The 22,876-nt window shown below is 38.8% G+C and overlaps 2 protein-coding genes across 3 annotated transcripts in view; one reads left to right on the forward strand and one right to left on the reverse strand.

Annotated features, from left to right (window-relative positions):
• Nucleotides 1–7,473, reverse strand: part of GPATCH2 (G-patch domain containing 2) — a 263,500-nt gene extending 256,027 nt beyond the window's left edge. For both annotated transcript variants that reach the window (XM_043962791.1, XM_043962792.1), the window contains exon 1: nucleotides 7,296–7,473. In XM_043962791.1, coding sequence (XP_043818726.1) covers nucleotides 7,296–7,351 — 56 coding nt within the window. In that variant the 5' untranslated portion in view covers nucleotides 7,352–7,473. The remainder of the gene's footprint in view (nucleotides 1–7,295) is intronic.
• Nucleotides 7,474–7,595: 122 nt separating this feature from the next.
• SPATA17 (spermatogenesis associated 17) overlaps nucleotides 7,596–22,876 on the forward strand; it is a 251,839-nt gene continuing 236,558 nt past the window's right edge. The window contains exon 1 of the mRNA XM_044004567.1: nucleotides 7,596–7,860. Coding sequence (XP_043860502.1) covers nucleotides 7,793–7,860 — 68 coding nt within the window. The 5' untranslated portion in view covers nucleotides 7,596–7,792. The remainder of the gene's footprint in view (nucleotides 7,861–22,876) is intronic.

Consider the following 22,876-nt stretch of genomic DNA (forward strand, 5'->3'; position numbering starts at 1 on the left):
ATACTGGAAACAGCAAAATACCAACTATGTTCAATAAACCTCAAATTCAAATGAATTGTTCAGCCCAAAGTAAAATGTAGTGTATATTTATCTTAACTTCCATAAATTAACAACTGAACAAATCTGATTTCATTTGGTAGTTGTTTAAGTGGAAAAAACAAAACAACACCAACCATTGGCTATGAAATAATAAAAAATAAACATGATCAGAAAAATCACAGTGCCTAATAGTCATATAAATTCAATACAGGAATTAATGCTAAGCCAAATAGATGGTAAGTAAAGAGGCAATAAAAGATAAATAAATAGTTCATTTTTTAAAGTAGCTGATAATCTAGCTCAATGCTATAAAATTAACAATAGAAAAGTCAACTGCCTTCCTAAAGCATACTATACTTATTGGAAAATCTCCTCCAAGAGTTTTCAAATCTTATAACCATTCCCTTCTCCTAGAGATTTATAAGACAAATAGCAGTGGCAAAAAAGATTTAGAAAGTAACTCTAAGCAGTATGAAGTGCTGGGTTAAAAAAAAAATTAAACACCATAGAGAAATAATTTTTTTGTTTGTTTTTTAAGTCATTACTTCTTCTTCTTCTTTTTTTTTTTAGTGAGGCAATTGGGATTAAGTGACTTGCCCAAGGTCACACAGCTAGTAAGTGTTAAGTGTCTGAAGCAGCATTTGAACTCAGGTACTCCTGACTCCGGGGCTGGTGCTCTATCCACTGCAACACCTAGCTGCCCCAAGTCATTACTTCTTATCAAAGATGAACCTCATAAAAGAAAGTCAGATATGGGAAGTGAATAATTAAGAACATGGTGGCTAACTAATCTTTGCTCAAACTAAGTTGAGAAAGTAATATATCCAAAAATTAATCAGTGAATAGACATTTATTCAGCATTCACTATATGTCAGATACTGTGCATTGGAGATACAAAGATTTTCTTTAACCTTCTTTTAAAGGAGTTCACATTCCAAGACAGGGAGGGGAGTGCATAAAAATGTATATAGAGATATACATATGTTAATACAGGGCAGGCAGGTTACAGCAAATAGAGTGCTTGGCCTGAGGTCAATTAGACTCATCTTCCTAAATTCAAATCAGACTTCAGACACTTAGCTGTGTCATCCTGGACAAGTCAATTAAGCCTGTGTGCCTCAGTTCCTCATCTATAAAACTAGAAGAAAATGGCAAATCCCTCCAGTATCTTTGCAAAAACAAAAAAACCCAAATGGGGTCATGAAGAATTGGACAGGACTGAAATGACTTAACAACAAATAAACAGCAAACAACATGTCAATACAGAAGAGAATGAAAGTACAGACTTAGAAAGGCATTAACAGGTGGTGGAGACCAAAGCCCTCTACAGGAAGTAATGTGAGTTGAGTCTTAAAGAAAGCCTGGGATTCCAAGAGATGGAAGTGACAGGGGACGGGGGACGGGACGGACGGACACACATTTCCAGCCATGGGGGACAGAGAATGCAAAGGCACAGAGACAAGAGATATTTTGAAGGAGGAATAGCAAGTAATTAAGTATGGCTGAACCATTAAGTTTCTCTCAGGGAGCAATGTGTGTAAGAAAATAGGAAAGAGTCAAGTTGTGAAGAGTGTAAAAGGCTAAACAGAAGAGTTGTAATTGATTCTAGGGAGGCAGTGAAGTTTGCTCAATAGACAGATAACATGGTTAGACTAGACTTTACTTTGGCTTTCCAGACAAGAAGATTAAAATGGACCAAGGCCTAGAATCAGAAATAACGAAGATATGTTTAAGTACAGTTAATAAGGGGGCAGCTAGGTAGTGCAGTGGATAAAGCACTGGCCCTGGATCCAGGAGTACCTGAGTTCAAATCCGGCCTCAGACACTTGATACTTACTAGCTGTGTGACCCTGGGCAAGTTACTTAACCCCAATTGCCCCACCAAAAAAAAAAAATTTAAATTAAGTACAGTTGATAAGACTTCAGCCTCTGGGAAGCCTTAAGGCTACAAGTAAGGGAATATTGAAAGGTTAGAGATTGGAAAATCAGGAAAACAAAGAGAATGAATAAAATGTTATTTTCTAAAAATAGTATCTGACATCAGGATTTGGATTTTTTTGTATCCTAGTTTAAAAGACAGCAATGACAGGGTCCTGGCCAAGGGTGGAGTATACCTAACTTGAAATATGAGTGACAATTTTTATCTAGGAAAGTGAAGACCAATATAGGATAGGGATACAGCCAATGATAAACCAGAGGAAGAAAGGAAAGATGGAAGGAAGGTATGTTTAGAGTACAATAAGAATGTTTAGAATACAGAGAGAAGGAAGGAAGGAAGGAAAAAAAGCATTTATTAAGCACCTACTCTGTGTGCCAGGCATTGTGCTAAGTACTTTACAAATATTATTTTATTTGATCCTCACAATAGCCACGGGACGTGGGTACTACTCTTATCCTCATTTCACAGTTGAGAAAACTGAGGGAGAAGTGGTAATTTGCCCAAGTTCATATTGCCAATGTCCAAGGACAGTTCTGAATTCAGGACTTCCCAAATCCTGCAAATTAGATTCGACTAAAAGAAATTAAGTTATTCAAAGTTTACTAGGATTCTGGTAGTAGGTATGTTGAGATTTCTTTAACCTAAGCCAATCTGCAAATTGTCTTAATTAACTCTAGAAATGTCTAGAGTATTGAATAAAGAAATAAGAAACAACATTTTTAAATTCCAATTTTGCTGCTAAAGTAAAATGTTATTAAAAGAATATTGTGGGAGCAGCTAGGTGGCGCAGTGGATAAAGCACCAGCCCTGGATTCAGGAGGACCTGAGTTCAAATTTGACCTCAGACACAATGTGACCTTGGGTAAGTCACTTAACCCTCATTGCCCTGCCCCCCCCCCCAAGTAAATTGATGTATCAGCATTGGTGGAAGGAATTAAGCAAGTTATGAATTCCCTTCAGGTGATAAGAGTAAGAATCATGCATAAAATTGACTTCCTACTGTCCCACAGTGTAAGGTTCAAACTCTTTAGACCTGTATTCAAGATCCTCCACATGTAGGTTGCAACTTAAATCGCTAAAATATATTTCATACCTGGATACTAAAGCACAGAAAGATTTAAGAATTTAATCTGGTGGTGTGACCTTGGATAATTCACTTAAGCTTCCAAAGCCTCATACAATGTAAATACTATATAACACCAACAGCAGATGCTGATTTCTACATTAGTGATTTCCTCATCAAGAGGTTCCTATACCAATAAAATGGAAGGTCTGATACTCCCCCAAATTAATATTTTAAAAGAAATTACATCTTTTCAAACGCTCAAACAGGAAACCAGCATCTTAAAACATTAAGGGAAATAGCATTAAGAAATTAACCTGAATTCTAAATGTTCTTTCCTTTTACCTGCTGTTCTTGATTTCAAAAGCAGGTTAAAAGTAGGAGGGAGGTTTTTACAAAAATGGACACTTGCTGAGGTCATTCTCTTAAAAAGTATAATCATCTAAAATGCCTAATTTTTAAAAATGGACAATATATATTTTAGACCAAAATTTAGTTGTACATACCCTCCCCTTTACACACACATCCTACAAGTCATGGAATCATACTGGATGAAAGGACTAGAAAACAAGTGTTCTCTATTGCTTAAGAGTCTATCAGAGCTTCTCTGTAAATAAGTTCACCTGTTCCTAAAATAGGATATGAGCTGTCTTCTTTTCTCTTCAAAGGGATTTGAAGAGGAAACGGTAGAGATTTATCAACAATGTCCACTGAGTACCTAGAATCTGCTAGGAAATTATGATTTAAGTGAAGGATGAAAAAAATATTATTATAGTATGTGTTTAAAAACAACAACCAAAACAAGACACTGATAGCTAATCCAGGCTCCTATCATTAACAGCATAAGGAGAGGGGCAGCTAGATGGTGCAGTGGATAAAGCACAGGTCCTGGATTCAGGAGGACCTGAGTTCAAATCCGACTTTTGACACTTACTAGCTAGCTGTGTGACCCTGGGCAAGTCACTTAACCCTCAGTGCCCAACAACAACAACAAAAAACCAAAACCCAGCAAGAGAAAGGAAGAAATAAACAAAAGGACTCTGACTTTAACTTGGTTACAAGACTGTACAGGTACATACACCAAATAAAACTCCTATTCCACAATGATAAAGGAAACCTCACAGGGTGTTATGATACTCTTTTTAAAAAAACATTTAATCTCAAGACTGTGAAACTGCCATAAAAACCAGATTTCAGAGTCAGCCAACCTAAACTAGCTTATTGGCTGGACATGACAATCACAAAACATGCTACCTTTTCCTCTGAGTTAGTCCTTTGATTTCAGACATCAGAAATAAAGCACTGGCCCAGGATTCGGGAGGACCTGAGTTCAAATCTGACCTCAGACACTTGACACTTACTAGCTGTGTGACCCTGTGCAAGTCACTTAACCCTCAGTGCCCCGCAAATCAAAGGGATTTGAAGAAAGAAATTCTGCTAAGTCAATAATCTTTTTATTACCTAAGGGGAGCTAGCTAATTACAAGCAAAATATATAGCCACAGAATTTTTGAGCTAAAAAAAGACATTAGAAATCATGTAGGGCATCTCTTTATTTTATAGGTGTGGAAACCATGTTAAGTAAGTGCCCAAAGTCACACCAGTTGAGTAGCAGAATGGGGACCAGAAGCTAGGTCTTCTGCCTAGTTTTGTATTATATGACATTATGCTACCTCTCCAAACACAGAGGAAATACTTTTCCAAGACTGAACGCATTTTAACATCCTGTAACTCAATTTCTGAAGTTAGATAATGAGGCAGCAAACAATGTGTAGGTAGGGAGAAAAGAGAATTATGCTCTAGTTAGGGACATAGGTCTAATTGGCTGTGCCACTAAGGAGTAGGCCAAGGCACATCTTTGAGCCTCACTTTGTGAGTAGTCTCTCCTAATTAGAATGTGATGGATTCAACAAGAACAGGGACTGTTTTGATTCTTTATTTTAGGCTGCTAGGTGATAAAGTGGCTAGCGGGGGATTTAAGTTAGGAATACCTGACTCTAAACACTTACTAAAACCTAGACAAGTGCAACCTCAGATATGTACTAACTGGGCCTTGGGCAACCTTCCCTTAGCCTCAGTTTCCTCATGTGTAACAGAGGAATAAAAATAGCACCTACCTCCCAGGGTTGTTGGGAGGGTAAAATTGTACTTAAAAAGTCTTAAAGCATTATATAAATATTTGCCTCTAGCACTTATGATAATGCTTAGCACATAGTAAATACTTAACAATATGCTTTTCAGTTCTATTAACTTTGATAAAGGTGTTAGACTCGATTTCTATAGTCAGTTCTATCTCTCAAATTCTATGAATGTAAAGAGGGTCACGTTGGTTTAGTAACTACTACACATTGGTAGTTGGCTTTCAAGTCACAGGTCCTAGGTTCAAATCCTAGCTCTGACACTATGTGACTTTCAGCAAGTCATTTAACTTCTCTGGGTTTCAAGTTACTTATATGTACAATGAAGTGGGATGGACTAGATGACTTCTAAGATCCCTTACAGTTTTAAATCTATAAATCTATTATCTTGGGTCAGCTAGGTGGCACAGTGGATAAAGCACCTGGATTCAGGAGGACCTGAGTTCAAATCTGACCTCAGACACTTAAAGCTTACTGGTCCTGTGAGTAGGAAGTCACTTATCCCTCATTGCCCTCCAAACAAACAAACAAAAATCCTATTATCTTAGCAATTAAGAACTGGAGGTCTGATACCTGGGGTTCAGGAAGGGAAGAATTGGATCTAGATTCTACTCCTAGGCATGATTTTAACTCACTGTGAAACTGTGTAAGCTTCTTTAACCTTTAGAAGTTTGTTTCCTGATCTATAATATAGGGTTTCTGTACAATACCATTTAGAGTGATTGCTAAGATGTGGTCACCTAGCCTCAAATTTTCATTTTACAGATTTAGAAACTGAAGACCAGAGAAATGAACCGCTTTATATAAGTAGATAAGTGGTATTTGGTCATCTGGAAGGAAAGACCAGATTAACTAATGTCTTCACGGTTCATTTATACTATTTATTTTTTTGAGACTGAACTCACTTTAAGATCCTGGAACTCAAATTCTGAAATTCTACAGTGAGGCAGTAAGTGTAGTAGAAGGGCACTGGGCTAGGAGAAAAGAAACATGTCCTAATTAAGAACATAGTTCTAGTGGCCATGCCACTAAGGAACTGGCCAAAGCAAAACTTCTTTGGGCCTCACTTTGCAGTGTTGTCTCTCAATTAGAATGTGAATGCATTGAGAGCAGGGTCTGTTTTAATCATTTTAGGTGGCTAGGTGTTACAATGGCTAGTGTAAAGGTAAGTTCCTAGAGGGCAGAGACTGCCTTTTCCCTCTTTTTGTATGCCCAGCACTTAGCACGGGGGCATGGCCCGTAGATGGCGTTTAATAAATGCTTTTGATTGTGTGATGTTAGTTTACATGTCTCCCCCATTACAATGCAAACTCGGGGGCCTCTTTTTTTTGTATCCCCAGCGCTTGGCACATAGCAGGCACTTAATAAATGTTTATTAATTGATTATGTGAACGGAGTTATTTACACGTTGTGTCCGTCCCCCCCACCCCCACCCCCCCGCCATTGCCCTGAGAGGCCTTAGAAGGTGGGGGCCGCGTTTACTTTTACTTTCTTTGGTACTCACTTGCCCCACAGAGCTCAGCACAGTGCCTACCATTAGTAAACGCTTAATAAATGCTTTCTGACTGTCTCGGAAAACGAAGTGATCTCTAGGATTCCTTCCAGTTCTACACTTCCATGATCTACACTTGTATGTATGATTCTAGAAGAATTGAGTACTTAGTGTGACTTAACACGGGGGGTAGGGGTGGGGGTGGAGTTAGGGGATCGAAAAACACAAGTCTCTCTGTCCCCATTCTTGCCAATTGCAGAGAGATGAACCGCTCCAAGACTCGTCCTCAATCCCTCAAACGTGTAACTCAGGCAATCCACATCAACAAGTATCCATCCCCTGGAGAGTCAAGAGCGTCCTGCTTGTCCCCGTGCCCTCCTCCAAGTACGCTCTCATCTTCCTCAAACTTCCCTCCACCTCAGGAGGGGAAAAGGAAGCCAAAGGCCAACGTCTTCGAACAGTCCATCCTCTTCCTTCACTTCCTCCTCACCGGACATCACTTTCAGAGCCCAGTCACTCCCACCTAGCTGCTCCCTTCCCTTCCTTCCCTTCGCGACCTCCGGTTATCATCTGTCCCTCGGTCCACTCTCTGCCTCTCCCCCGTCCCCGGGCCCGCCAGCCTCACCAGCGGTTCGCCGTGGCTCGAGCTCCGATCGGTTGGCTCCAGGCCGCCCCGAACATTAACGACACCCGGAAGCCGGACCCCGAGGCTCAGGCCCGAGGGGAGGCTCCAGCGCCGGCCCCGGTTTCGGCTCGGGCTCCCGTACCTGAAGGGGCTCTACCGCCCCGGCGTCGCATTTTGAGAGGGGACTCCGGAAGCGGCGGGCTAGCGGAAAACGGAAGCTGGACGAGACTAAGTAGCATTTCTCCCCCTCGGATCCCTGCGTGGGTCAAACGCCCCTAAAATTCTTCCCCTGCAGTTGTCGAGCCTTTGACGGGCTGAGAGATTAAACTAGAGCCTTGCTTTGATCCCTCAGGCTTTTTCTTTGGGATATGAAAACCGAGATAAAGAGGAGAATGGAAGAAAGAGCTCGCCCTTCTTGAAGGAAGGCTATGGTATGACCCGGTTGCCATGGAGACAGAGAGTAACATCAGTTGGGCGCCAAGGGGGCGGGGAAGGCCATGGCCACTCTAGTCTCTCTGCAAAATCGGCTCCCGTTCATTGAAAGCCAATACTATTACAGGAACAGGTAAGGCACTGACGAGAAACTTAGGCAGTAGATATCTAGCCAGAGGTTGGAGCTTCCTGTCATCAATGTCCTAAAGCAATAACTATTATCGAATTCCCAACCTCCCCCCCCATTCCCACCCCCACTTACCCCTCCCCTTCTTGCCTTCTGGTGTGGGTGGAGCCTTTATAACTTTAAGAGGTTTAAGGGAAGAGGCTGGGGTCTGGGAGACCCTGAACCATATGTGCACCCTTGTGCACCCTTGTGCACCCTTGTGCACCCTTGTGCACCCTTTAACTAAGGGTCTTCCCAAGCAAAATATTGATTTTGTCTTCTGCCTCATCAGCACCCCCATTTTCATGAAATCTTCCTACAAGCACCAGCTACCCATTTCTGTCACCTCTGTAGCCTGGGTTTTCCTCTTCCTGGACCCCATAGTTCCTCCCTGATTCAGGACTAGCCTATTACCAATGGGGCATCCTGATTGGAACTTTCTGGTCTATTTCTTAGTCCGTTCCCAGGGACAGAGGATAATGGGAATTGGAGACAATCCCTCTGTGCCTTTCAGGGTGAGAACAACAAAGCTAGCCTTATCAGTACACAAGTTCATAGAAGTCTATAGAATGATACTTTTTGTTTGTCCGTTCTTGAAGAAGACCATGACATCAAGGTGATGTCATTACTTGCACTGAATTGGATCTAAGTGAGGGAGGGCTATGCAAGGTCACCAACCTTACTTTCTCCTCCAGAGCCATCTGAGTCCAGTGGCAAGATATAGATCAGGACGACTGGAGTTGGCCCCAGATGTTTAAGGCAATTGGGGTTAAGTGACTTGCCCTGGGTTACACAGCTAGTAAGTGTCTGAGGTGATATTTGAACGAGTCCTCTTGACTCTAGGGCCAGTGCTCTATCCACTGCAACCTAGCTGCCCTCCTCCCTCAAGATTCCAGTTCCCGTTAGGGGGAGAAGGCAAATGTTCCATCTTCGTTGTCTAACCAAAAGAATTGATTTTAATTAAATTAATTTTAGACCAGATATTAAAAAAACAAAACAAAACCCAACAACAACAACATGAACCCTTAGCAAGTCAGGGGAAGATATTGGGTGGCAGGTAGGACCTTAATGAACTCCTCACATTATATCTTATAAAAGCTTATTTAACACTACTGTACCTGGTTTAAATGAGTGAGTTTTTAAAACAAAAACAATGATGGAAGCTAAGAGTCAGAAAGAGAAGTATAATTTCTGTAAGTTTAATAATTTAGCACTTATGACAAATAGATTAAGTGAACTTCAATATATGTACAGAACCTTGCATTTATATAGTATTTGACTCATAATCCTGTGAGGTAAATAGTATAATATTATCCCCATTTTTAAAAAATTTTTTTAAATTAATAAAGTATTTTTTTTCCATTACATGTAAAGATAGTTCTCAACCTTTGTTTATACAAGCTTTACAATTTCAGATTTTTCTCCCTCCCTTCCCTCCCTCCCCCCTCCCCTAGGCAGCAGGCAATCTGATATAGGTTATATATATATATATATATATATATATATATATATATATATATATATACACATAATAACATTAATCCTATTTCTGCATTAGTCATGTTATAAGAGAAAAAAATCAGAGCAATGATGGAAAACCTCAAAATAGAAAAAAAACAACAGCATCAAAAACAAAAGAAATAGTATGGTTCATTTAGCATCTATACTCCGCAGTTCTTTTTTTTTTCCCCTGGATTTGGAGATCCTCTTCCTTCACGAGTTCCCTGGAACTCTTCTGTGCCATTGCATTGGTGAGAAGAATATAGTCCATCACAGTAGATCAACACTCAATGTTGATGTTACTGTGTACAATGTTCTTCTAGTTCTGCTCATCTCACTCATCATCAGCCCATGCAAGACCCTCCAGGTTTCTCTGAACTCCTCCTGCTCATCGTTTCTTATAGCACAATAGTATTCCATTGTATTCATATACCACAACTTGTCCAGCCATTCCCCAATTGATGGGCACCCCCTCAACTTCCAATTCTTTGCCACCACGTAAAGAGCAGCTATAAATATTTTTGTACATATGGGTCCCTTTCCCCCTTCCATGATCTCTTTGGGAAAAAGACCCAAAAGTGGTATTGCTGGGTCAAAGGGTATGCACAGCTTTATCGCCCTTTGGGCATAATTCCAAATTGCTCTCTGGAATGGTTGGATCAGTTCACAGCTCCACCAACAATGCATTAGTGTTCCAATTTTCCCACAGCTTCTCCAACATTTATTATTTTCCTTTTTTGTCATTTTAGCCAATCAGATAGGTGTCAGGTGGTACCTCAGAGTTCCCATTTTTTTAAAAATGAGAAAACTGAGACTCAGAAAAGTTCAATGATTTGCCCATGATGGCAGTGCCATTAAAATTTGGAGCCAGGACTCAAATCCAGTGGGAAGGTCATTGGGTTTGGACTAAAAGGACTTAAGTTCAAATCCTTGATCTACTACTTAGTACCTATATGACTTTGTTCCAGTCACTGAACTCCATTGCATCAGTTTCTTCATCTCTAAAATGAGAGGTTTGGACTAGATATTCCCCTTCCAGGTCTAAATTCTATTATCCAAGATCTTTTGGTTCTAAGTTCATTGCTTTCTGCTATTCTTCACTCCCTTTCCTTTTTGCTGACCAGGCTCTCAAAATGCCCATGATCTTCATTCATATGTTTCCCCCCATGTTTCTCATTTTTCCCCTTTGTCTCCGGAATTTTATCATTAGTATATCTTCTTGATATGCAATGGCATTTTACCTATAGCTTTTTACCTTTCTCATTCCTTTTGAATGAGTAATACCTGTTCAGATCCATATTTTCAATGTAGTTACTCCCTCCAATAGTATAGATTGTAATTGATTCACCTTTTCTTCATCCTGTGTAACTCTTGGCTATATCTGTCCTGTCTTTCTCAAGGAGTCCACCCAAAGTTCTGATATCTTCTTCTAGATCTCAAGATGTTACATATTTACCAATGGAGCATTCAGTCTGTCCATTGGTTATTCCTGTACACAATCAGCCCTCATTTTTTTCAAGGCATTCTTATGATGATATCTGTTACACTGCTTCTCCAGTGCAATTCATGACTGGTCATATGCTGCAGCAAACACGGGCCTAGCATGCTCTTTATTGCTCTTTAGATGACATGCAATTTTAATTGCAGTGATACCTATATTGTCAAATTTGTCTCTGCATTAGATTCTAGAATCTTTGGTTTACTTTGCTTGTTAGTCATATTCTGTATAACTGTGTATAAGTATTTGAGGCCAAGGGCTTTACTTTTGGATACTTTTCTTAAATTATTATCTCTTATAATTCTGGGTATCTCTCCTGCTTTTCTTCTTGCTACTCTTCTAGCTACTTTTTGTAGCTATCTCTGTCTTAGTAGATATAAAACTGGTTATTTTCTGCCTCCCTTTGCCTTTTCATTTTAAGCAAGCCTTTTTATTAGATTTACAAGACTTCAGGCAAATAAATTTATACCAAACCTTGTTAGGTACACTTCATTCCTGATCTGGAAACTGTCATTTCTATATTCTAAACTTGGGTCACAAATTCAAATACCTGTCCCATACACCATCTTCTTAGTCATCTCCTCAATGTCCATACTTGTCTTTCTTTTCTAAAGCCCTTGCCTTCATTGGAAGAATTGTCACTTCCTGGATACACCCTTAGAAAGACAGCAAATCTCTCTATATTTGCAAAGGAAAGTCACCTTAGCAGAGGGTTACCTAGTATTACTTGTTTCTTCTTCCTCTAACTTATCCTGGATAATATTCTCTCCCCATAATGGCTGCTGAGGATCCATTGTTCCATTAAAAAGTTATTTTATGAATATTTTAATGTACATAGGGCCTTTCTTCCTTTTCTTTTTTCTTTTTTTTGTCATTGACATTCTTGGGTTATATGCTTAACAATACAATCTCTGGGTCAAAGGGTATAGTCATTTTCTAAAAAAATGGAAGTGTTTGATATGTAAAATACAGAGACAATTAGCTTACATAATACATTATAATAATAGCTAGCATTTATATAGTACTTACTATGTACCAGGCACTGGCTAAACACTTACAAATATTATCTCATTTGATCCTCACAGCAATTCAGGGTGATGTTATTATCCCCATTTTACAGATGAGGAAACTGAGGCAAATAAAGGTGAAGAGGCTTGCCCAACGTGACAAAGCTAGATGCATCAAACTGGATGACTGCTAGTCATTTTTTGTTTGTTTGTTTGTTTTGGTTTTTTTTAGTGAGGTAATTGGGGTTAAGTGACTTGCCCAGGGTCACACAGCTAGTAAGTGTGTGTTAAGTGTCTGAGGCCAGATTTGAACTCAAGTACTCCTGACTCCAGAGCCATTGCTCTATCCACTGCGCCACCTAGCTGCCCCCTGCTAGTCATTTTTGTTGATAAATAAGGGCATAGATTATGTGTACAGAAAGAATCTAGAAAGCATTGCTAAAAGTTATAAATTATTGGGTAAAAATTCTAAAGACATTAGTGAGCAGCAAGTACATGTTTGATAAATCTGATGCAAAAATGTTTTCGCATTGGACTGCATTTCTTCTTATCCTAAATTCATTGATGTTGTTCATGTGAAAGCTTTTCAATTAAACATAAAATAAATTATCTTTTTTATTCTTTTTTTTTTTTTGAGGGGCGATGAGGGTTAAGTAACCTGCTAATCACAGGGATAGTAAGCTTTAAATGTCTGAGGTCGAATTTGAACTCAGGTCCTCCTGAATCCAGGGCCTTTACTTTACCTATTGAGCCACCTAGCTGACCCCTTTTTTATTCTTTTTAATTGTCTTTCTCTTGTTTGGTTAAGAATTCACCTGCTCATATCTATAAAAGATATAGGATTTCATTCTAGTTTTCATGGTCTGGTCTTTAATATACAGGTCATGTATCCTTTTTGAATTTATGAAATGTGGTATAAAATGTTGGTATAGACCTAATTTCTGCCAGACCGCTTTCCAACATTTGCAGTACATCCTGTCAGATGGGGAGTTTTGGTTTTTTTCACTAGGTTTAGTAATTTATATTCTTGGATTTATCAAACACTGGATCACTGTTTAAATATTTCTAATTCTTCCTCATATGTATATTATTAATAGTGTGTACTGTTAATCTATTTTTAAATTTTTAACCAGTACCAAATGGTTTTGATGATTACCTCTTTGATAATAGTATCTTCATAATATGGATTGAGAACTGAAATGCTAATCCCATACATTCCTACTTTTTTGTATTATTCCCTTCGATATTCAGATCTGCAAATTATTATTATTTAAAAACTTCACTCAGGTTCTTGATTCCCTCTCTGATTTAGAATTAGAAGAAGATAGATTCAAATATTGACTCCTGCTTACTATCCATGTGACTACACATGTTATAACACCTCTGTATTTCCTCATTAAGGCCTGTATTTCTAAGGCCCTTTTGAGCACTAAATCCTCTGATTCTATTAGTTTTTTTTTCATAACTAATGCTTTCATTTTCTTGGAATTCGCTTTACTAAAATTTGTAAAAATATTATATGAATTTCTTTTGCTTATCTGTTTTCTACCAAAATGATAAATGTCAATACCTCTACTATTTAATTCTGGTTCATCACAGAAGGGTGACTCTTAGGTCTTTAGTTTTTTTGCTTATGGCAAATTGGAATAAAATGCTAGACTTAGGAAAGCCTGAGGTGAAAACCTTTCTCAGACATTTACAAATTCCATAATCCCAACCAAGACTTTTAACCTAATAATCTCAATTTCTTCAACTCTAAAATGCGGGAAATATTACCACCTGCATCACAAGGTTTCTGTGGGGCTGAAATGAGATAATATCTTTAAGGTGCTTTGCAAACCTTAAAGCACAATATAAATGTTAGTTACCATCATTATCATCAAGAGCCTTTGAGAGTACAAACACTGATGTAATCATAGATTTTTCTCTCATTTGGTAAAGTAGATTCAAGAACATTTTTGCAAAGTATACTTTGGTAATTAGGCAACACATTGTGTAAAAACAATTATAATTATGATAGCAACAAGAAACTTATGGTTACACATGCAAATTCTTAAAGTGCTACTTATAAAGACTATGTAAGCCTCAGTTGTACACACATTTTATGTAATTAAGAAATCAGATTCTCACTGCTTCTTAGAACTCTTAGAACATGGAGCACAGGCTCTATTTAGTTTTTTATCCCTGCTCTAATAGTTACTGGGCTTTTTTCTTTTCTTTCTGTCTGTCTTTCTTTCCTTCCTTCCTTCCTTTCTTTCTGCTTGTTTGTTTTGCTTTATTAAGGATTTTCAACTATTTTTTTTTCTTTCTGGTCATAGGTGCAGAAGGTTTGGAGTTAAATAGACCCTATTTCTATTTTCAAAACTTATCTCTGTGATACCATATTTAGTCTGATTGAAAGCATGATAATTTTGGAAAATTATCATGATTTCAATCAGGATAAAAATAGTGTCACAAATAGAGATGTTTTGAAATATATGTATATGCATGTACATATATATATGCATATATATTTATATTTACAAATATCTTGTATTGACTTATGCCTGATATTTTTGTATTAGCCCCCCCCCCATTAGAATGTTAGCTGATTGAAATCAGGAACTACCACACTTTTGTATTTGTAGTCATAGTACCTACCATAATCCACAGGATATACTAGGCATAAAACTTGTGGGGTTTATTTATGATTCTTATTATTCTGGGTTACTTCAACATTCTTGGCTCTGGAATTCTTTTTTTTTTTTTTTTTAGTGAGGCAATTGGGGTTAAGTGACTTGCCCAGGGTCACACAGCTAGTAAGTGTTAAGTGTTTGAGGCCGGATTTGAACTCAGGTACTCCTGACTCCAGGGCCGGTGCTCTATCCATTGCACCACCTAGCTGCCTCAGGCTCTGGAATTCTAACACTGGGTTTTCCCTTCACCTCTATCCTGAATATTGTTATTGGATGAATTTTCCATTAAAACTGCTTTTATCATTCTGTTCTTTTACTCAAAAGTCTTTAGTAGCTCCTTACATACTTCTAAATCAAGTCAAAACTCTGACAAAACACCTTGCAAGTTGCTCATTTGCTCTGGGTCTCAGTAGTCTCCTCTTTAAATGTTCTAGAAGATTTGAAGTGAGAAAACATGACTTTCAATCTTAGCTTGCTACTTAATATCTTTATGAATTTGAACAAGTCACTTCAATTCTCTGGGCTTTATTTTCTGCATCTTTGCAACTAGGGAATTATACTTGATGATCTCTAAGGTCCCTTTCACCTGTAAGTCCTACAGTTTTCTGGTTTTTATGTTCCTTCCAGTTCTAAAATATCATATAATTCTGATAAAGCCTTTTTCTTTTTCTTTCTTTTTTTTACCATTTAGAATTTTATTTTCCAAATTACATGTAAAAATAAATTTTGACATCAATATTTTTAGAATAGAATTTTATTTTCCAAAATATATGTAAAAACAAATTTTAATATCAATTTTTTAAAACTTTGGGTTCCAACTTCTCTTACTCCATTCCCACCCCCCACCCACAAGAACTCAGGCAATTAAAAAATAAGTTATAAATGAGTAGTCATGCAAAACATCTCCACATTGGCCAGGTTATGAAAGAAAACAGACAAAAACAAAACTTCAGATTAAGGAACTATCAAAAAAAATATGCTTCAATCTATTTTCAGTTTATCATCAGTTCTTTCTCTGTAGATGGATTGCAATTTTCATAAGTCCTTCAGAGTTATATTGGATCATTGCATTGCTGAAAATAATCATATCCTTCACAGCAGATCATCTTACACTATTGCTGTTATTTTATATATAGTACATTTCACTCTGCTTCAGCTCATGTAGGTCTTTCTAGTTTTTTCTGATAGCACCCTGTTCATCATAACTTTTATATAGTACCTTAAACTTGACAAAGCATTTTCTTCACAATAGCTCAGCAATGTAAGTACCATATGTTTTGCAGTTATAATCAATCATCATAACTGTTTCCCTCCATCCTATACCCTTCCCTTGATATTTACTCTATTTTCTTCTTTTACCCTATTCCTCCTCAAAAGTGTTTTGCTTCTGACTGGCCCACCCCCCTGCTCTGCTCTCTTCTTTCACCCTTCCCTCCTTATCCCCTTGCTTTCCTACTTTCCTGCAGGGTTAGACAGATTACTCCACCAAATTGTATGTTTATGTTATTCCTTCCTTGAGCCAACTCTGATGAGGTTAAGGTCTTTGTTCTAATTCTGATATGTGTAAAGTTCCTTCACTTCCCCACTCTTCCCCCATCTCTCCCCCTCCCCCAACTCCATATACCTTTTCTTGATTCTTTCATGTGAGATTTCACCCCATTCTGCCACTCCCCATATCCCCTCCCTCAGTGTATTCCTCTCTCCCCTCAATTGTACTCCAAAGATGTTATCGTGGGGCAGCTAGGTGACACAGTGGACAAAGCACCAGCCCTGGACCCAGAAGGACCCACGCCCAAATTTGGATCGCAGATGCAAGACACTCATTAACCCCGACCAACCACCCCACTCCCCAAATAAGAGAAACAAACAAACAAAAAAAATGCTTTACAGGTATCATCCCTTCATAATCAATTCCAACCTCTGCCCTCTGTCTAAATTTATTCCTATCATCTGCCCTAATACTCACAAGGCTCTTATGATTTAGACATGTCATCTTCTCATGTAGGAATGTAAACAGTTTAACCTCTTAACATCTTTCATGATTGCTTTTTCCTGTTTATCTTTTTATGCTTCTCTAGGGTCTTGCATTTGAAAGCCACATTTTCCATTCATTTCAGGTCTTTCTATCATGAAAACCTGAACGTCCTCTTTTTCACTGAAGTCCCATTCCCCATCCCCACCCTGAAAGATTATACTCATTTTTGCTGGGTAGATGATTTTTGGCTGTAAACCCAATTCCTTTGCCCTCCAGAATGTCATATTCCATGCCCTCTGCTCCTTTAATGTAGAAGATTCTAGATCCTGTGCTATCTTTACTGTGACTCCACAGTATTTGAATTGCTTCTTTCTGGCCCTTGCAGTATTTTCTCCTGGACCTGGGAGCTCTGGAATTTGGCTATAATATTCCTGGAAGTTTTCCTTTTGGGATCTCTTTCAGGAGGAGATCAGTGGATTCTTTCAATTTCTATTTTGCCTTCTGCTTCTAGAATATCAGGGCAATTTTCCCTGACAATTTCTTAGAAGATGATGTCTAAGCTCTTTTTTTGGTCATGGTTTTCAGCTAGTACAATAATTTTCAAATTATATCTCTCCTGGATATATTTTACAGGTCAGCAATTTTTCCAAGAAGATATTTCACATTACCCTCTATTCTTTTATTCACTTGGATTTATTATGTATTGTCACTAGCTTCCATTTGTTCAATCCTAATTCTTAGGCAATTATTTTTGTCAGAGAGCTTTTCCATCTGGCTTTTCAAGCTGTTGACTTTTTTCTCATTTCTTTCCTGCATCACCCTCATTTCTCTTTCCACTTTTTTTCTTCTACCTCTCTGACTTTATCTTTGAAGTCCTTTTAGGTGTCTCTATGGCCAGAGATCAATTCATATTTTTCTTGGAAGCTTTAGATGTAAGGGCCCTGATGTTGCTATCCTCTTTTAAGGGTGCACCTCAGTCTTCTTTGTCACTAAAGAAGACTAAAGAACCACTATCGATGGTTCACAGCTTTCTCTGCCTGCTCATCCTGCCCATCTTTCACTTGACTTTTAACTCCTTCTTAGTGTGGGGTCCTGCTTCCAGGATATGCTGTCCCAAGCTTCAGGGGTCCCAGGTGTTATGATTGAATGAGGGGCAGTTTCTTCACTCACCTGGCCCTTTTTCTGGTCTGTAGCTAATTCCAGGCCAACTTTCCAATCAACCGGGCAGCAAAACTTTATGTGCCATGGTTACTAGCTCTCATGAGCCTGCACCCCTCCCTGACCTGGGCTGTCACTGCTCAAGGTTTCTTCCTGGTTCCCCACTGGGGTAGGACATCCAAATCCCCCCTTAGCTCCTGCATATACCCGTGTAGATTCCCCCACAGCCAGCTGTTCAGCCCTCTCATCAGATTGTGAGTTTAATTCCAGAAGATGCCAGCACTACAGCTGATTGGAAAGCTCAGGGGTAAGTTTCTCTGGTGCAGCCTGTCTAGGGCTTTATCTGTGTTTGCCCAACCAGCCTGACTCCTCCTTCTGGCCAAACTTCCAAGGTGTCTTTAGCTGGAAAATAATCTCAGCCCTCTTTTTGTGGGTTCTGCTGCTCCAGGATTTGTTTTCTGGCTGTGTTTAGAGTTTTTATTTTTTGGACTAATTGTGTCAGGAAGTCTGAGCATCTTCTGCTTTTCCTTCACCATCTTGGCTCTGCCCCCCAGGGCCTTAGAGCCTTATTTTTCACAAATCTGAAACATGCAATTTGATATTAGATTTGTGGATTGGGGAAAGGATATAGGCATATTTTTCTTTATCAAATCATTTGGCAGAGTCTTTCTTGCTATTCTTATGGAAAAAATAAAAATTGGGTCTAGGTAAGAATACATTTCAGTGAACCAGTGGACCTAGAACCAGTTGAATGTCTGGATCCAAAAGGTGATCATGAATAAAAGGTCAACTGTGGAGGGAACAGCATAGTATCCCTGGAAGTTGTACTTGCCTTTGTATAGTTTAACATTTTAATAAGTGCTAGATGAAGTAATAAGATAGCATGCTCATCAGCTTTGAAGAGACGTGAAGTCAGGAGAGTTATTGAACACATTGGATAACATTTATAATACAAAAAACACAAACAAAGATCTCAGCAAGCTAGAAGGATAAGTTAAATCCACTAAAATGAAATTTAATAGAAATAAATGAGGTCCTATACTTGGAATTGTGAGAAAATAATGGGATTTGGCAGATACTCAAAGGCTCACCTGGAGATTAACCTAAACTGATTGAATTAAGTGAGAGTGATTGACTTTGCTGATTAGCCTACTTCAAGTTAATTAGATTGTAACTACACCTGGCTGGCCCTTAAGGAGGTATTGTTCTCAGAAGCTAAGGACTTTGAACTCAACTTGAGACCACCTTCAAGTCCAGTGAACCAATGGATTTGGATGTCACCTACCAATCAGCTTGAAGCAGTGTGTGAGGACCACCTCAGCTCCAGACCTATAAAAATCTTCCACACTCAGTTTGAGGGGAGTTCATGGTTGAAGCAGGCTCATGGTGGAGGCCAGGCTGCAACTCTAGGCTAGATAGGCCTTTTCTGAACTCCACATGAATACCTGGCATGCTTTAATAAATGCTTAATACCCAAAGACTGGTGCTAAAGCTTCTAATTGAAGGCGACCACACAATTAGATTTTAAACATCACAGGATTATAAAAAACAAAAAAACAAAAAACACCAAATAATCATTGTCACAAGATTGGAAAGGAATAACTAGATAAATAGTTGTGTGAAAAAGCTCTGGGAATTTTACCCGACTGTAAAGGTCAATACAGTCAGCAATATGAGTATGACATGGCAGTCCCCAAAGCTGATGCATTTAAAGAAGTAGTGTCCTTCAGACTCACTCTGAAGTTTTGTGTTTAGTGAAAAAATATTTATTAAGCACTTACTAAGTATACTGGGAATGCAAATTGAAAAGTAAGAAGAGTCCTGCTCTTAATTTCACATTCTAATGGAAGATAATACAAATGGGAGATTTGAGCCACAAGTTAGATCGGAGGACCCCAAAGACCTTATGATTTGGCCAAAAATCAGATAGTACTATATTTTTTAAAAGTATCATTTTCATTTTGTGTGGGTTGTGGCATTTTTGTATCTGATAATAAACCATTTGACAATGGTAAAGACGTTGGTTTTGTGATGTTTAAAATCTAATGTGTTGGGGTAGCTAGGTGGCACAGAGCACTGACCCTGGATTCAGGAGGACCTGAGTTCAAATCCAGCCTTAGCCACTTAACACTTACTAGCTGTGTGACCCTGGGCAAGTCACTTAACCCCAATTGCCCTGTAAAAAAAAAAAAAATCTAATGTTTCTACCCCCAGTATGGGGTGAGGGGAAACTAGCTAAGGTTTACTTATAAGCTGGAAACATCAGCACCAGTTTTTGGCATTAAGCATTTATTACAGAGTCAAAGGAGGACATGTGGAGTACAGAAAGTACAGAAAGAAAAACCTATCTCCCTTAGGGTTCAGACTGCCCTCTTTCTTCTCCTTTCCTTTCTGCTACCAACCTGAGGTTTTCAAACCAAAAAGACCAGAGCCCAGAAGACAGCCTTATTTCCTACTTCTTGTCCCCCTCCCCTGGACCTTCAAGCTGATTGGTTGATATAGTAGTCCACAACCTCTGAGAATAACACCCCACTCAGGGCCAGCCAGGTGTAGTCTCAATTTAATCAACCTTAAGTAAGTTCTCAGTCTCTCAATTCAATCAATTCCAGATCAGTCTTCAGGTGGGTCCCTTAGGCATCTGCCATATCCCATTATTTTCTCACAGTTTCAAGAACTTTCTTTTCTGAATCTCAGTAACAATAATTGCTGAGAAACCCATGGTCACATTCCCTACAGAGGCATGTCCATGTTATCTAATCAATAACAATGGGAACTGAGATAAAAACAGGGCTTATGGCCTGGGGACACTACTTTCCTAGTAGTTCTTAGGATCGCTTGTCCAATGGAGATTCAGGGCTCCCTTATCCATAGAGGTTCCTCCCCTAGATTATGGGCACTACATTTTTAGAGGGAAATTGACAAGTGGGAGTGCATCTAATGGATGGTAACCATTATGGAACAGTGCTTGGAGACTGTGCTATGGAAGGCTTGGTTATAAGAATTAGAGATATTTAGTCAAGAGGAGTCTTATCAAATGCATTTGAAAGGCTATCATGTAGAAAAGGGATTAGACTTGTTCTGATTGGCTCCAGAGGGAAGAAATAAGAGCAATATGTGAAGGATATGGATATTTTGTTTTAGGTTCAATATAAGGGAAAAGGTTAGAGCTATCCAAAAGTGGCATTGGTTTTATGAGGATATAGCAATAATTCCTCCTTATTAAACCACTTATTAGGTCTGTACTAGAGGGAATTCAGGTACAACTTCAGTTAGAGGACCTCTAAGATTCTTTCAAACTTAGAATCTGTGATTATATACATTTAAAATTTACATGTATGTTTTTGATTATTTACACTTGAAAAACACACAATGAATCTTTGGTTTTATAATGAAAAGTTATGAGGTATTGAGAAGTCTGACCAAGTGATTAAGAGGGGCAGCTAGGTGGTGCAGTGGAGAATGTGAGATTTAAAATTGGATATTAGATCATAAATCTCCCCTACTTAACCCTTCCCTTAATTCATCTCCCAGACTAGTAAATGGAAGAAGCTTCTGGTTTTCTAGATAGAGCCTTTATTGTATATAAGGTGTTGTTGATTAGAAGGATAGGAAAACAGAAATACAGTACAAATCGTCTTAAATCTAGGCTGTCTATATTCCTTATAAAAACTCACCAAACCGATTTAGGCCACCTTTGGAGTGAGTCAGACCGTCTGTGCCGCGCCGCCCGGAGTCCCGCCAAGCCGGCAAAAAAGGCTACTCCCGTTCTCTCCACCCCGGAAGTCAAAAAAAAACCCGGCAGGCAGTCTGACATGCGCAGCAGGCGCACTGTACCTGGCAGGCAGTCTGACATGCGCAGCAGGCGGACTGTACCCGGCAGGCAGTCTGACATGCGCAGCAGGCAGACTGTTCATCTCCTCCCCAAAAGGGTGGTCCTTGAAAAACTGGCGTCTTTCACTTATCCTAACCGACTGTTAAAAACTTTCATATTTTACCACATTTCCCCCCTTTGCTTCCTCAAGAAACGGAATGTTTCCTTGATGGAACAGTAAAAAGAATATAATAACTTTTGCTGACTAATAATATGCGAACAACAATACAGAAAAGGAAGAGAGGAAAGTTTTGTCCAGAGGGGCGATTTTTTTTTTTCCTCATGAACCGACGCTTTGACATTAGTCTTGCAAAGGGAGAGCCTCTGCAGAGAGTACATGTTACAGATAGTATATAACAGAAAGGAGATAGTAAAAGCTAATAAAGCAAAACAGTTCATATAAAGTCTCTGAGTTCTCTTGTCTTCTTGAAGTGGTAAGATGTCATCAGGAGGAAACTGGATTCTGGTCTGGAAAACTGGATTCTGGACTCTGGTCTGGAAAGCTGGATTATCTTCTTTAACTGTTTGAATTGCTGTATTTTTAAAACCTTAGCATAGCATTGTCAATGATCAAATTAATAAATTCCATTACATTCCCTCCTTTATATGGTTAGACTTGTAATAGAGGGTTGAGGTAGTTATGCAATGTGTAACACTTTTTACCACCATGTGTCTGGATCAAAGCCAAATTTAGTATGTGTTCATGACACCTGAAAATCTAGAAAAAAAAAAAAAAAAAAAAAAAAAAAAAAAAAAAAAAAAAAAAACCCGGCAGGCAGTCTGACATGCGCAGCAGGCGCACTGTACCTGGCAGGCAGTCTGACATGCGCAGCAGGCGGACTGTACCCGGCAGGCAGTCTGACATGCGCAGCAGGCAGACTGTTCATCTCCTCCCCAAAAGGGTGGTCCTTGAAAAACTGGCGTCTTTCACTTATCCTAACCGACTGTTAAAAACTTTCATATTTTACCACAAGAAAGCACCAGCCCTGGATTCAGGAGGAGCTAAGTTCAAATCTGACCTCAGACACTTGACACTTACTAGCTGTGTGACCCTGGGCAAGTCACTTAACCCTCACTGCCCTCCAAAAAAATAAAAGTGATTAAAAGAGCTTTTGAAAGTTTAAAGAAGGCTAGAGGTTGAATTTGAAGAGGGGAAATTTAGGAAAAATTGAAAGAGGAAAAGAAGACAAGTTGAAGATAGAGAAGAACTTGGTCATAAAGATCTGAATGAACTGAAAAACACAAATATATAAGAATAATAACTAGCTAATATTTATATAGGGCTTACTGTGTGCCAGA

The sequence above is a fragment of the Dromiciops gliroides genome, chromosome 4 (genome assembly GCF_019393635.1).
Source record: "Dromiciops gliroides isolate mDroGli1 chromosome 4, mDroGli1.pri, whole genome shotgun sequence".
Lineage (NCBI taxonomy): Eukaryota > Metazoa > Chordata > Mammalia > Microbiotheria > Microbiotheriidae > Dromiciops > Dromiciops gliroides.